The following is a 14631-nucleotide window of genomic DNA, read 5'->3' as shown; positions in this document are numbered from 1 at the left end:
GGGTTAGTATAAAACAAGGGAATAAAGTTAAAAAATGTAAATATTAAAAAAGTTAAAAAGAAAAATATTAAGCATAATAACGAACAAGTAACAGACAAGTAACAAAGTGACAAGTGACAAAGTGATGAATTACAGTTAAAGTGGCATCAACAGATTTGCTATGTCCTCCTTCCACAAAGCTACAGATGTAAAAAATAAAACAAAATAACAAAAAATAGAGTAAAAAGAAATAAATTATATACACTAAAGAGCACAGTGTATAAATATGTGCATGTGTTACGCATAAGTGCACCATGTGTTTTTGCACAAGAATTGGCTACATGAAGTCACAGCAGCGGTCAGTGTGTGTGTGTGATGACATGAAGCCATATCTCCCTGTAACCAACTGAAGTTGCAGATGTTGTTCTCATCTCAGCCATTTATACGCGACCTTGACTTCACGCATGTCCTTAGCTGCCCTCTGAATCAAAGCCCCCCCCGGTCAACAAATGACTCGAAGAACGATTCATTCATTTTACTGAACGAGATTCAAAGAACCGAGTCGGTAAAAAGATCCGAACTCCCCATCACTACTAGCTGCAGGAGCCGGACCACGTGGGCAGGTAGCAGCAGGGTGTTCTAAGAATAGTGCTTTCTAAAGTTTGTTTGTTATACGATTTGAGGGCAATTTTGATTTTTCAAACAATGCGTGAATCTTCATTCTTTGTTCCTGCAGCAAACCTGTGCTGTCTGGAGGAATTCCGGACCAGAGATGAACTTGGAGTGTGCCCGTGCTCACATGCATTTCACAAGAAGTGAGTCTGGCAACAACCTCAGTGACGTTTCTGTGGGCAGACTCGCCACTCCGTGGATGTTGTCCAGCCGAGATAAAACGTATTAGATAATTAGCTTTAGAGGGTTGAAGCTCTCAGCCAGACTACCAGTTTCCAACGAGCTCACTGGTTCGCGACAGTAGCTTTATGGTAATACTGCCATCAATAGTTCATGTACAGATATACCCTAAAATAACTATTCCTTAAACCCTTTTTTCATGATCTGACAACAGCCCATTTTCACCAATAACGATCCATCGAATTTATGTAGCTATATCTGCAAAAACCTGCTAAACTAATATTTCAGTAAACCGCTTTTTTCCTATATTAGTTTTACAAATTGACTTTGAAATGTTCTTTCCTCCTTTCCTCTTTCCTCCTTATCCAATGTTAATTATAAAACATGGCAGAAAACCGTGAAAAAGCCTCATGTTTTAAACCAGCACAACGATAGCTTCCTTTTAGTCCATAAAGTAGTTCCTGCTGATAACGTCGCCGCTGTAGTTTTTAAGCTAAACTGTTAGCGAATTTGTCCTGTCAGGTGCCTGCTTAAGTGGCTGGAGATCCGCAGCGTGTGCCCCACGTGTAACAAACCCATCCTCCGGCTGCACACAGACGCCCCCCAGGGTGCCGAGGGGCCGTTGGATCCGGAGGAGGTTTGAGCGAGCTGAGAGAGAGGACTCTCCTCACGGACAACGCGCACACACACATATTAAATACACTACAGATGACGAGCAGTGGTCATCTTAAAGACATCCCACAAGATACGTTGACAGTGATCCAAGTGGCTGCCCTGCAGATGACCTTTGAGCAACATGCCTTCATGGGAATCAGATCTTGACGGCACCAAAATGATTTGGTCAGATCGGTTAAGGAGCAGGTGGATGATCTCGTTAAAAGAGAAAAGTAAAGATAGTAGTTCTACATTCATAATTGGACTGTTCACCAAAAAAAAAAAAATCACGAGACCAACAACACTACAGGCATGGAGAAGGACATCAGGATCAGTATGGACACCTCTAATATCTCAGGGGTGTTACCAATACAGCCAGCACAAACCACGTCAGCCACCCTATAACCCCGTGCCACACATGCATCTTCAGTACTGCCGATGTAGAGGAAATGCTCCAGCAGTCAGAGGTCAGCCTCGACGTCCAGCGGGAACCAAGACCGGCGGGATTACAACCATGGCAAGATAAGTAGACGATGTCGTTACAGATTGTGTCCCGTGTGCTTTCCTTTTAGAAAGAGACTGATAGAAAAGTAGTCTTGCCTGTATGTAAACATGTCCCTAATTAATTATATATATATATATATATATATTAGTTATTTTGTATTTGTTGCTTTTAAATAAAAGGTCACGTAATGTATTGTAATGGAGTTGCATTTATTGAAAGGCCAGACAGGTTATTAGATCATGCTCCCACAAATGTTTTATTAAAAAATGTTAGTACATGAATGATCATCTGCAAAGCTTGTTCTCATAAAAAGACATACTATGAGGAAATGTCAAATTGCAGATTGTTCCAACTCACTTACCGTAAAAAATGACTTAATTACAAGCTAAGGAGTTGATCATTTTGAGAAGGAACCTTGATGAGAATCTGGAGTTACAAGCTTGTTTGCAAACAGCTGCGTGACTCAGACCGGGTTCAGCAACCTGTAGTCCGCGCGCACACTCAATGTGTGAATCATAGTGTGTATTTGGTCATCAGTTGGCAGCCTCGTTGCCTCTCGCTTCCACAAACTCCACGGCCTTCTCCTTGACTGCCTGGATGGTCTGCGGGGTGCCGTGCTTCTTCTCGTACTCCAGATAGCGCTTGAAGAAGAACTTGATCTTTTTCACTGAGACACTCAGGGCGATCACACGATCAAACAGCGCCCTGCAGGAGACGAGTAGTTGTAAAACACCAAACGGCATTCTTCATATTTGATCATAAGACTGGCCTTTACACATCATGTTGTCATGTAACGGCTAAGGCTCATTAGCTTACATGTAGCGAGAACAGAATCCTTTATATTAAAATATATACGAGGAATCAATCAAAAAGAGTTAAAAGTGACAGCGGGGACTCGGGGAGCAAAGTCAGGGGCCATGACTCACCGGACTTCCTTCTGTGAGCCATGTTTGAACATGAGGTCGAGGAAAACGGACCACAGGTCCGTGCGTTTCGGGTAGCTCGTCAGGACTTTGTCGAACATGGTGCGACCTTTCTCTGGATCACCGTAACGGAACTCCAGCTGAGCAAACTTGGCGACCACATCTACGCCTGAGAGGAAGCAGGACGGCACACAAACGGTTGGAACCGGTGGAGAAACACGGCCGGGACGGCAGAATCTGGACGGTCCCATACGCTGCACTTTGACGCAGGGTCAAAAAAGGTGGGTGGCTGTACAATACAACAACTTCGATCGAATGGTTTTGTGAGAACACGGGGTCTTACTCTCTTTGGTGGGCAGACTCTTCAGCGCCCTCTGCAGGAGAACAGTGGCGCCGTCGCTCTGGCCCTGCTGCAGCAGGAAGGTCCCGTAGCTCAGCCACACGGCCTTATTCTGACGGAAACGCTTCACCATCGTCTTGTACAGGCCCTCGGCCTCCTGGACAAACGTGACAGAGAGGATTAAACGCACGGAACCGTCTACAGAACCGTCTTGAAAAAATACACCCAGTCGATGGTACCTTGGTCTTGTTGGACTTTGCGTAGATGTCAGCCAGCTGCTGGTACACAGGCATGGGCTCGCAGAACTGCTGCGCGCGCTCAAACACCACCTTCAGGCTCTCCTCCGAGCCGTACATGTTCTCCAGGTTCAGCAGGGCCACCCACACGTTCAGCTTCTCCTGCTCCTCCCTGGACGGATGCAGGTTTCATAGAGAGGGAGTCAGTTAAACATGCATATTTCGTCTTAGGTTTGTTATTATGTAAAATATTCTAAAACTATATTAGGTGGAAGCTTCAAATAAGCAGAGTTGGCTTTTTGCTTCTTCCTGCACAGTGATATTCATTATTTCTATATTGTTTATTTTGTATTGCTTGAATTGTGCTAATAAAAAATAAAAAAAAGAATAAAGCCAGCCTATAGTAACAGATGTGGACACACACACCACTCCCCCCCACCAGAGCAGATACAATTACTATTCATATGGGATGATTTAAATAAATAAAAAAATGGTTTTACGTTAATGGTTCACAGTTAAAAACGAATAAATATGTAAAGCAATCACCTAAAGGAGATGGTCTTCAGGGCCCTCTCGGCCACAGCGCGGGCCTGCTCGATCTGGGTGGCCTGCAGATGGTGAGCCATATACTGCAGCCAGAGCAGCGAGCTGTTGGGTGAACCGAGGATCAGGCGCTCAAAGGCGGCGGCGTCCTGAGGCCGCAGGCTGGGATCCATCAGCTCAGTCTCCCGCTGTACCAGGGCCTTCTCTGCTGCCTTCTTCTCTTGCTGAAGCTCGTGGCGAGATCTTTTCTGTGGCTGGCAGAGACCAGATGGACGGGAAGGACGTTGAGTTTGATGGTAGCACAAGCATAGATGCAAAGGGGAGTGGAACTCCTCGAATAGACTTGGATTCGCGGTCAGCTCACCTTGTTGCTGTGGTCCTGGTCCTCCCCGTCGCTGGAGTCGCCCTCCTGTGCCGCGGAGGCCGGCTTCAAGGAGCTCAGATGAGCGTCCCAGGAGAAACCTGCTGCCACCTGCAGTCTGGATGGAACGGCTGCGCTCGGCGTCACCTTCTGAAGAAAGCGGTCATTTTTCAGGTTTCCGAATAACGACATCCCAGTTCCAAATCTATGGGGATTCATGTGGATGTAAAGGATACTGAGAAGTCAGCTGTATTTGCTTACTTTCACAGAATTCGACTTCGGCTCTTTGTCGCTCTTGTCCTCCTCTTCTCGGAAGTACACCTCTACTCCGCTGTCATTGTCATCGGTCTTTGCTTTCTTTGTGATCGGGGACTCCAATTGCTTCTAACAAATTAAAACCACAGTAAAGAGACACGGGCATCAGTGACCATCGAGCTTGGCTGTTTCCATTTTATTACAGTCCTACTCAAAAGCTAAAAATTGATAACTGGATACAGCATTGATCCATGATTGGTCTCCTACCATGCGTTTACTGCTTGGTAGGATAAAACCTCCAACTTACTTAATAAAAAGCAGCATGGAAGGAAATGTTAACGTGAGCAAACGGAGCGAGTTTGTTACCTGCACACTCTCAGACGCTGCGCGCTTCTTCTTCTTCGTCGTCGCCGCCTTAGAGACAGACGTCGTCTTCGTATTCTTCTTCTTCTCCTCTCCCGCAGGACGCAGCTGCAGGCCGAGAGTCTCTGGAAGGACGTCTGGCTTCCCCGTGTCCTCCGGGAGCAGAGAGAGGTGGACCAACCCCTCCTCTTGGTCAATACTGAGGACAAGAAGAGAATCGAGCGTTGGACGTGAAGACAGCGGCATGTCTATAAACGGCTGTTAATCTAAAGCGTGCGGGACGTGAATCAGCTCTACGCTGTTCCATCCATCCACTGTGCCCAAACGGACTACTGAGGTCGGTTCTAGCGACTCGTTCCTTTGGTTCTGAAACCCGGGGCAGTCTTCTTACCTGCAGATCTTGGTAGTGAGCAAGGTGTTGAGAGGCAGGTGCTTAGAGAGGACCGTGTCGTCTTTGACCAAGTACTTGGTGCACTGCTGGAGTTGGGCTCTTCCAGTGATGCTCGTCGACAACCTGGAAGGTAAAAAAAAAAAAAATGGAATAAGAAAGAAAATATATGTTCCACATTAGATCAGGTTCGGGTCCACGGAGTTCAATACGATTGTGATGTCTGTCTGAGGCCAAAAGGAAGTTAAAGCTAAAGTACAATCACCTGATGAAGACCCCATGCTGTCCCACAGACTTGACGTAGCCTCTGATGGTCTTGCCTTCTTTCAGGTGGTCTACAGACAAAACCTCTAGGTCCTTCACTGGCTTGCTCTGCTGGGGGTACAACCTTAAAAAAAAAAAAGAAGTAGTAAAGTTGCGATGTTAGCCAGATGTTTTCATGAGATGCGTGTCGGAGTTCGATAAACAACTGAAAAATCCAACTGAACTCGCTCTTACCTTGATGGACGTAGAGATAACTGCCACTTGCCATTTTCGTTACCGAGGAGGAAACACCTAAAGCAAAAGAGGCAAAAATATTTAATCCAAATGGGGTCTAACGATAGCAAGTGATCGTTGATAATGTGTCCCTGAAGGTGACCATGAATGTATTCAGGGCAAAGTCAAAAAACAGCATTTACAACCATAAAGAGAAAGACAATAATGATGCAAACTGTTACAAAGTGACGAAACTCAGAAAGTAACTGAAATGAAACATCACAGGGGAAAAGCTCTTCTGATAACTAATCATTCTAACTGTCCATGTGCAGCACATTTGAAGAACATGTCAGCCAAAGGTTGCTGCTGCATCTCCTGACCTCAGCAGTTTATCCTTGCTGTACGCGTCAAATGGAGTTGGCCTGTAGGCGTCGCTCAGGTCCGTCACAGCAACTGTTCCCATGTTACCAAAGGGAAGTTTCACCTGGACGCCAAATTGTGGGTGAATATTGGTGACCACTCCCAAAGTTACGCTGCCTTTCTCCAGCTGATGGACACCTTCAAAAGAAGTACAGAATCTGATTAACTGTGGTCTGTGTGGCAAATCGGAAAACGAGATAACAAATGGGCGATAGCCATGTGAAACACGACGCTGGGAAGTAATTCATGCATTTCAGAAACCTGTGAGTGACAGCGTGCAACTTATAGGGTCGGAGTTCACTTCTACCACTTTGGCAAGGACGGCTTGGCCAATCTTGTACAGTTTCTCCGGGTGGCTTGAATACTGAAAATAAGAGTTGACAATCACAGCTGTTTTAAGATGAAATTAAGGTTCATGTGATCTTTTGTCATCAAATTTAACAATAACGTTTGACTGCTACAAACGGTGCCAACGCATTCTATTCAACACGCACATGAAACACTTACTTTTGGGTCTGTGATCATGCCCAGCAGGTCCACTGTCATTGTAACACAAGGATCTGTGGTGACTTCCAAAGTCTTCCTCTTTTGATTGAACTGGAGGCAGAAGCATGAACACACTGAAAACCTCTCCTGCACGTTCACTCCAATTTAGCTTTGATTTGTAAAAGAAAATAGGGGTGAACATGGAGGAAATAAAGCAGGCTACTGGAAGGCACTATGATGTTCTGGACTCACCTTTGATACAAAGCACGTAACTTCTTCCCCGACCGTATAGCCGTTTATTTTCTCTTCGGGTGTAACGGGTTTGAAATCTTTGTTCTCATCCAGTTTGCTGGAGAGATTAAGAATAATAAACAGAAACAAATAAACATAATATTCAGTTTATTGTGCAGTATATGATAACAAAGCTGAATGAGCTGTACTACAATTACCTTGGTATGAGTGTGAGCTCAGGGATGTTGTACTTAAATTTGGGATGGGAAAAGGGCAAGAATCTGGAATAAGAAACTCAAGTTCAATTCTATCAAACAAACAAACACAAATCACATTCAACTTGACGCTTTCCCATTGGCTGTTTGATCAAGAATGGGATGCAAGCAGAGGGAACCTACGACTACAGATGTGCACCCTTCAGCATGTTACCTGTGAGTGGAGACCTCGCGTCCTCCGATGACCCTGGCGGTGATCTCTCTCCCAACTTGAACTGTGGACGTGGGGAAGGATCCCGGACGCACTTCCGCCAGCTCCACCACCTCAGACACGTGCACGCTGCCCGTCCTTCCGTCCTCCAGCGTGACCTGTATGGAGGCGGGCTTCACTGCGCGCACTTTACCCCGCACGATATCCCCGAAGCGGTGGCCCCTCGAGCTGGCCCAGTGTTTGAAGGTGCTGACGTGTTCTTTTGGCGAACCGAACACCCACGACACCAGGGCGAGGCCCTGCAGCTCCTGGCACCTGGGTTCTATGACCTCGACGGACAGACTCATTCCCGCCTTCAGCTTGTCCGACTCGGACGGGAAAACCTCGTTGAGGTGGCTGCTCGTCTGGATGACGGTCAGCTGTGCCGTGTCGCCCAGTGAGACGGTGGCAAAGTCTTGGTCGATGTGCTGCACCGTCGCCGTGTGCTTTGATCCTTCAGCCAACTGTAAGGAAATGAATGAAAAGAAAAAAAAAAAAAAAAAAAGGACAAAAACGGCAAGATTATATTAAGAAGCTGAGTGTCCCCGACAGCCCAAACAGTTTAGTACATTTCTGTGTAATATCAGGCGGCTCCAGAGAAACAAGTTTTATTAAACAACAAAACACCAAAGCAGCAGTGACAGCAGAAATACTCACAGATTTCTTCTTTGCCACCAGCTTGGGTAGGATGGACACATGGACACAGCTTGACAGGATGTCAACGTGGAGGACGACCGCGGTAACCTTTTGACCTGAGGTCAATTCAACACCTGGAAACAGGGAAGCCAAAACACAATTCTATACACAGCAGCTCACACAAATACATTTAACATTTATTTAACAGATTTATTTGTAACACTGCAGCATGACAGATGAGTCAACTCGGCAAGATCGGACATTCAGATTTTAAATACTCACCTATAACCTGGTCCTCGGTGGCTTTTATGGTGGCACCGGCCAAATTGTCAGACTTAAAGCGGGCACCGCTGTCCACGGTGTCCACAGTCAACTTCAGCTTCTGACCCACAATCAGGGCAGCCAGCTGCTGGCGAAGGTCACTGTCCTCTGAGAGCAACGACGGAGACCACGAGACGTTAAGACACCGAAGACAAACTTCAAATCGAAGAATTACAGAGCCGTGCAATCATACCTCTCACGGCTAACGTTTCAGCCACAGCTCGTCTCTCCTGCAGGCCGTTAATGAGTCTCGTCTGGGCGTCACCCTCCGGACACATGACCTCCGAAATCTTCAGCGTGACCAAGAAACGCCGTTTCTCCTCATCCAGGTTGGTCACTTTCGCCATCACCGTTTGACCCGGTTGAAAGGCGATCGCTGTGTTGCTGATGAACTTGTCTGTCATGGCCTGGGAAAGAAAAAAAGTAAAAAGCAAAAGCAGAGGACAAACTATTAAGACAGAACGGCTTAGAAGTAGAGAGCAAGAACATGTAAACATAGAGCGCTTTACTCACAGACTTGGGAGCAAGACCAACAAGGCCGTATGGGAACTCTACGAAGACCCCATAAGGCATGAGGTTCTTGATCCAGCCAATCAGCTGCATTCCTACAGTGACTTCAGAGAAGTTCTTGGCAAACACTCCTTGCTCCAGCGACCATCGCACCGTTGGTTTCTTGGAGATCGCCTTTAACAGGAGGAGTAGCTAAGGAAAACAACAACTTCCCGACTGAATCACTCCGAGCAGGTTGAGGTTTTCTCTTTAGTTTCAATCAGAAACACACAATACCGAGAGACTTTTTATTATCAAAAGGATACAATATTCCGTTTGTTCTTGCTGAAGCAGATGAGGTTGGAGATGGTGTCTCCCTCCTGCATGCTCTCCAACAGCAGTGGGCAGTTTGACAGGTGATCAGAAAGGTGCATTGTGGGTATTACAGCTCGGATATCATCGGGGAGGATGGCCACCTCCAGACCGGTGACGGACTTCTTCTGTATTCTAGCCTCCAGCCTCTACGTCACACAAATACACAGGTTGAGCTCTGAAACTGAGAAATTCACATTAAAGAAAAACGAAACAAGAGACACTTACTTGCCCCACTTCACAGTCAAATTGGGGATTAGCAACTTCCTCCGCGTCTCCCTCCGCGGCCTTAAACGACAGCACCAGCTTTGCCTTGTCTGGGTTACACTGAAGAACTTTAGCCTTTAACACCTGGACGGCCGACGTAAAAAAAAACAAAGAAACAACTTGTCAGATGCCAAATGCAACACAAAGTCTCGTTATTGCAGGTTCCCAAACATCTGGAACAACGACATAAATAAAAACAGATTTGACAATCTGTGCCCACGCCGCCGGATCTCCTCACCTGCCCCACATAGAACATCTCCTCAGGATTGATGATTGGCTGAGAGCTGAGCTCGTTGAGCGGCACCAGACCCCTGACGTCGTTGTAGAAACGAACAATGCAGCCAAAGTCCTTGACGGAGACAACGTAGCCGTGGGACACGAGGCCCGGACGGGCGTCGGCGTAGCTGAGGAACAATGGCAGGGAGCTTTCAACCAGAGCCTTCTTTCTGCTCAGGTAAAGATTCTTCTTCTCTGCATCTACTGACAGCACCTGGAGGAGAATATTCAAACAAAATATAAAATGGATGAGACTCTGCTACGCACAGCTTGTTCTCGGGCGCATTTTAGTCCTTAAAAAAAGAGAAACAAAAAAGGAATTTGACTGACCCGGCATTTGATCTTCATGCCCGGCACGTACTTCCTCTCTGGGTTCTTGAGGAGGATGTCGGACAGGTGAGTCCGGGGCACCAGGCCTTTAATGTGGCTGGACAGGTGCACCACCATGCCGTGCTCAATCAGGACCGACACGGTCCCCTTGGAGGAAAACAGACGAATACAGAAATTGAGCTGCACTAAGGATATAATTGTTGGGGAGGGTAGTTCACCGTATCCAGCTGCCACATGTTACGGCTTTCAACATCTCCACTTTAAGCCGTTCAATCGGAGTTCCAATAACCATCAATAGAAAGATTTTTGCTGCTTTAAGTATTAAGTGTTGTCTGTCCAATTGAGGTTAGATAGACAGGTAATGTAATGTGAGTCTTTGAGGTGCGGGTCTTCTTGTTCCGTCACATTGGTATAGAGCCAGCTTAGCTTTTTGCCCCTTTTTCTTGCCTGTATGCTAAGCTAAATGGCTACAGGTATTAGTTTCATATTTAACAAACTGGTACAAAAGCGAGCTCAACTTCCAACTCGCTACAAGAAAGCAAACAAAAGTAGTTATCAATATGTCAAACTCTTTCTTTGACGTAAACACGCTTTATTCTTACCTCTACAAGCTGACCGGCCTGAATATCATGATAGCGATGAAAACGCCTTTCAACCACACTCCTGAAATCAAAGAGGGGGTGATGGTCAATGAATCACATTAGAACAGCAAAGTCCGGTACTGTGAAATAACACACATAAATGAGGAGCTACATACTTGCGCACACTAACGAAATAAATCTGGTCCATGGGGCTGAAGCTCAGAATCCTGCAGGTGTGCGTAGTCTTTGCCAGCACTCGGTTGTCAGTGGGAGGCTCATTGGGCTCCTTCAGGTGGTTCCTCTGTCAAGATAGATGCATGCAAGTTATTACCCCAATGCTGAGGAGTCTGCAGAATATTCACAAAGATCATTTGCTCGTCCCAATAGTCAGAGCAGGCTTTAACAACGGCACATGTCACTTTGTCAACCCATCTCATCGTGATGCTAGACGCCGCTGGTAAACTCGCCAACACTCGTGGTTAAACAGATCATCCGGTTCACGCCCTTTACTAAGACTTTTCTGAAAAACCACTGACCGGGCCGTTACTTTAAGACTGTGAAAAAATTTAAACCTCTCCGCGACTCACATGTGCAAAGGTCAAAGTTTTGTCCGGCAGTACCACCATGGCTCCAGACATGTGGTGCATTGCAACCACCTTGCAGTCCTTCACCACCTCGCCAATGCGTTCGCCTCGGGCCGGAGCGTGCTCGAGTCTGGCCCCGGGCTGGACGAGGTAGCTGCGCAGGCTCAGGCCCAACAGACGGGTGGACGGCTCCACATACAGCACACAGGCTCGCACCTGCGTGGGTGGTTGCAAACACAGGGGTTAGCCTACCGGGTTTACACGTGTGTAATAAAATAAAAACACATGGAAATCGGTTAGCTGGTAAAATGGAGCAACTTGACAGAGAGTTGAAAACCTGGACGGATCAGTTTTACCTCATTTCCTTCAGTGTAGCTCTGCTCTGGCTCCATGTGGAGAACGTCCACCTGGCCAGTAAAAGAGGACAGGAACTGCAGGATCAGACCATGTTTGGTCACCTGCAATACCAACATGGAGACGTTAATTATATGAAACAAGGCTACTACTGTCGTGATAGTGACTCCATCAGGTTGGAAGTAGACAGTAGTTATACTATTCCAACTGCAAAGAGATTTTTTTTTTTGTACCAATCTGAACATTTTATTTTGAAAAAGGACCAGATTCTCTCTCGATTCCACACGCTTGTCCCTCTTGACACCAAAGTGTTGTTTTGCCGTGCACAGCGATATTTTGTCGTGTTTATGCGCCGACCCTTGAAGACCGGTCTGCAAAATATTGTCTTTCATGAAGCCGGGCAAAAACGGTTGGGGACCGCTGCTCTCATCAAACACTCACAAATCCTCACACTCAGCGCTCAACTTCTTTTATTATACTCAAACATCTCCACGACGCATTGAGGGGCGTAATAATTGCGCAACACAACAAATCGATAATGAAAATTGCTGCCAACTTTTTCAATAATGTAATTTTATCGATTTGTTGTTGCAGCAAGTATAGAGAACTACACCATATCTGCCTAGTTCCCCCCTGAGCGCAGATCATTGACTTCACAAATTCAAGGCTGCCAATGATTTTCCCTCATCCTTGGGGAGACTATGTACCCGTTACCAAAATAAAAGCATCATCTTCACCTTTTTGATGGTAGCTTGGACCAGAAGGCCGGGCAGCAGGTTGGTGAGGTTCCAGCCCTGCTGGGATTCAGCACAGGCCCGGACGGCGGTCGGAGGCCGGACTGAAAGGTGGACCACGCGCCCGTCGTTTTTCACTCCTTCCACTTGAAAAGTCAAATACTGACCCACTTTCAGCTCTGGAGACATGAGAACACGCTAAGGCTTGAGCCATGTGCTTACAATTCTTTCAAACGTGTTACTTTATGACTGTAATGCCGAAAACCAGGACACAACTAATTGTCCTGCTCTGCGTCTGCAATCGACTCTGATTATTTTGACATGACAGGCAAATGACAGGCGATGAAATGCTGCGTCATACCTTCCGGGATGTTTTCCTGCGCTTTCTTAGGCAGGAAGGCTTTGGTTCCACTGACGCCAATGTCAACTATGCAGCCATGATCCTCCACACTCTCCACACATCCACTCAAGGCCTGAGTTTTCACAGAATAACATTACAGTAAACTGTTGGATTTACATTTTTCGACCAAATGTTTAACTGAAGACCACTATTAACTCACCATGCCAGCTTTCAGGGAGCTGGAGGAGAGAGCCTTGTTGACCAGCTTTGGATTGATTGACAGCTGGATGCTAAGAGAGCCTTCTTTCCTTACATCCAACTTGGCAAGGACACACCGTAACACCATGCCAGGGTAGAAGAGATGTTGTAGAGAGCAGATCTCCTGTGAAGTAAAAAGACAAGATACATCTCTTAAATATTTAAAAAATATCCTGGGGAATGAGTAAACCGTAGGACACGAATGTGACTGTCAAGGTATACTCGTTTGTCTAATGTAAGTGACAATCAGACAAATCCCACCTCTGTATCGTCTGAATCCAATTGCTCGTTGAGCAGCTTGGTGTAGGAGTCGCAGATGTTCATGATGCTGAGGAAGCCCTCCATGCCGCAGGGCAGACCGACGGTCACCTCAAAGTCCGTTACCTCCTTCACACAGCCCAGTAACAGGGTACCCTCCTGCAAATTCTGGGGATACAAAAAAACCGCACAAAACATTAAACCTAGATACCGACAGATACTCCCAAGCCACACACGCCAGTATGTGGGTCAACAAATGGATTACCTTGATGTGTAGAATTTCCACACACTTTGCTTCTGCATTCAGCGTCAGATGATCGCCTGTGCCCGTCTTTGGCTTCTTGAACTTCTGGTCGGCATCTTTGCCAGCCCCTTTTCTTTTCTTAGTTTCGGCTTGTTCGTTCGACTGCGTGAGAAGAGCAAAGCATCGTTCACATGCCCAAGGTCATTTTATCCGTACCTCCTAACTAAGAGTAGGTATAGAAAATATAAGCCATATTTGTGTGTGTGAGAAAGGACATTGTGTGATAATCCTTAGGATTTTTACAGTAGTATAGATACGATGATGGAAAAGATTAGACCTCTACCTGGAATAAGTTGTCCACTTCTGTCCGCTCCACCTTGGTTTTACTCTCGGTGAGCTTCTTCGCTGGTCCTCCTCGAGGGAAGTCTTCCTCCATTGATGCCATGTTTGATGTCGTTTCAAATCTAAAACTAAGAAGAACCAGAGACGTTTCCATCGTATTAAAACAGACAATCTGAGCTGATCATATAGAACAAGTTGCCCTATGCTGAAGAGACAAATGGATAATTAGACCCAGTTTGTGCATTGCATGCAACTCAGCCATGTTTTTCTTACTTTCTTATATTACTGACATTTATACACAAATGATCACCATGAGAACCACAGACAGCAGCTTGGCTCTCTAGCACAACTAGATATATCAAACCAAAAACAAAAGCAAGTCCATTACAATCAGAGGCAACAGTGCTGCACATGAAGTTACCGCTCCGGCTCAACATGCACAAGACAACATTAGCTACCTTCACGTGTTTTAGCAGTGGGGCTAAACATCAAGCATGATTGCCAGCAAATAAAATGGCTATTTAGACAGAGATAATCTGATTTCAATCTGAATGTAATACAAATGGGTTATTTTGGTGTTTCTCGCGAATTGCTTCATTCCGTTAAATCTCCGGTAAAACTCACATGTTGTTCAGGAACACGCCATGACCACAACCCGGAAGTAAAACGCAAATGGGCGTGCCTTATTTCTCCAATCGCAGGCAGGAAAATGCGATTGACACCACTATCAGCCATTCAGTGGCCGTTTTAGACGCTGCCATTGAGTG

The 14631-nt window shown here is 46.1% G+C and overlaps 1 protein-coding gene across 3 annotated transcripts; it reads right to left on the bottom strand.

Annotated features, from left to right (window-relative positions):
• Positions 1 to 2222: 2222 nt before the first annotated feature.
• pdcd11 (programmed cell death 11) lies at positions 2223 to 14631 on the bottom strand. 3 transcript variants are annotated; one of them, XM_040186543.2, is made up of 36 exons: positions 14489 to 14631; positions 13866 to 13992; positions 13544 to 13684; positions 13282 to 13446; positions 12983 to 13144; positions 12784 to 12895; positions 12426 to 12601; positions 11691 to 11792; positions 11338 to 11550; positions 10927 to 11051; positions 10772 to 10832; positions 10170 to 10316; positions 9802 to 10053; positions 9525 to 9647; positions 9251 to 9445; positions 8949 to 9119; positions 8629 to 8842; positions 8397 to 8543; positions 8136 to 8248; positions 7443 to 7942; positions 7232 to 7294; positions 7035 to 7131; positions 6804 to 6893; positions 6558 to 6660; positions 6257 to 6434; positions 5898 to 5954; positions 5665 to 5787; positions 5403 to 5525; positions 5015 to 5210; positions 4655 to 4777; positions 4397 to 4543; positions 4036 to 4286; positions 3493 to 3661; positions 3257 to 3410; positions 2917 to 3082; positions 2223 to 2695 (listed from the first exon to the last, which is right to left on the bottom strand). In XM_040186543.2, exons 2-36 carry the CDS (start codon positions 13965 to 13967, stop codon positions 2524 to 2526), a joined length of 5433 nt encoding a protein of 1810 aa, XP_040042477.2. In that variant the 5' UTR covers positions 13968 to 13992; positions 14489 to 14631; the 3' UTR covers positions 2223 to 2523. The 3 variants fall into 3 exon arrangements, with proteins under 3 accessions (XP_040042477.2, XP_040042480.2, XP_040042479.2); XM_040186546.2 differs by having other exon boundaries at positions 4397 to 4540; XM_040186545.2 differs by having other exon boundaries at positions 14323 to 14499.

The sequence above is a fragment of the Gasterosteus aculeatus genome, chromosome 9, assembly GCF_964276395.1.
Source record: "Gasterosteus aculeatus chromosome 9, fGasAcu3.hap1.1, whole genome shotgun sequence".
Taxonomy (NCBI): Eukaryota; Metazoa; Chordata; class Actinopteri; order Perciformes; family Gasterosteidae; genus Gasterosteus; species Gasterosteus aculeatus.
Note: the sequence above shows the minus strand (reverse complement) of the source record. Positions and strands in the feature narration are given on the sequence as shown.

Excerpts from the sequence above, each read along its gene's own strand:
- pdcd11 (XM_040186543.2), bottom strand. The coding sequence starts at position 13,967 with ATGGCATCAATGGAGGAAGACTTCCCTCGAGGAGGACCAGCGAAGAAG. Across the intron at positions 10,317-10,771 it reads AGGCCGGTCAGCTTGTAGAG|GGGACCGTGTCGGTCCTGAT; the intron begins GTAAGAATAAAG and ends TTTTCCTCCAAG. Across the intron at positions 5,788-5,897 it reads TTATCTCTACGTCCATCAAG|GTTGTACCCCCAGCAGAGCA; the intron begins GTAAGAGCGAGT and ends TTTTTTTTTAAG.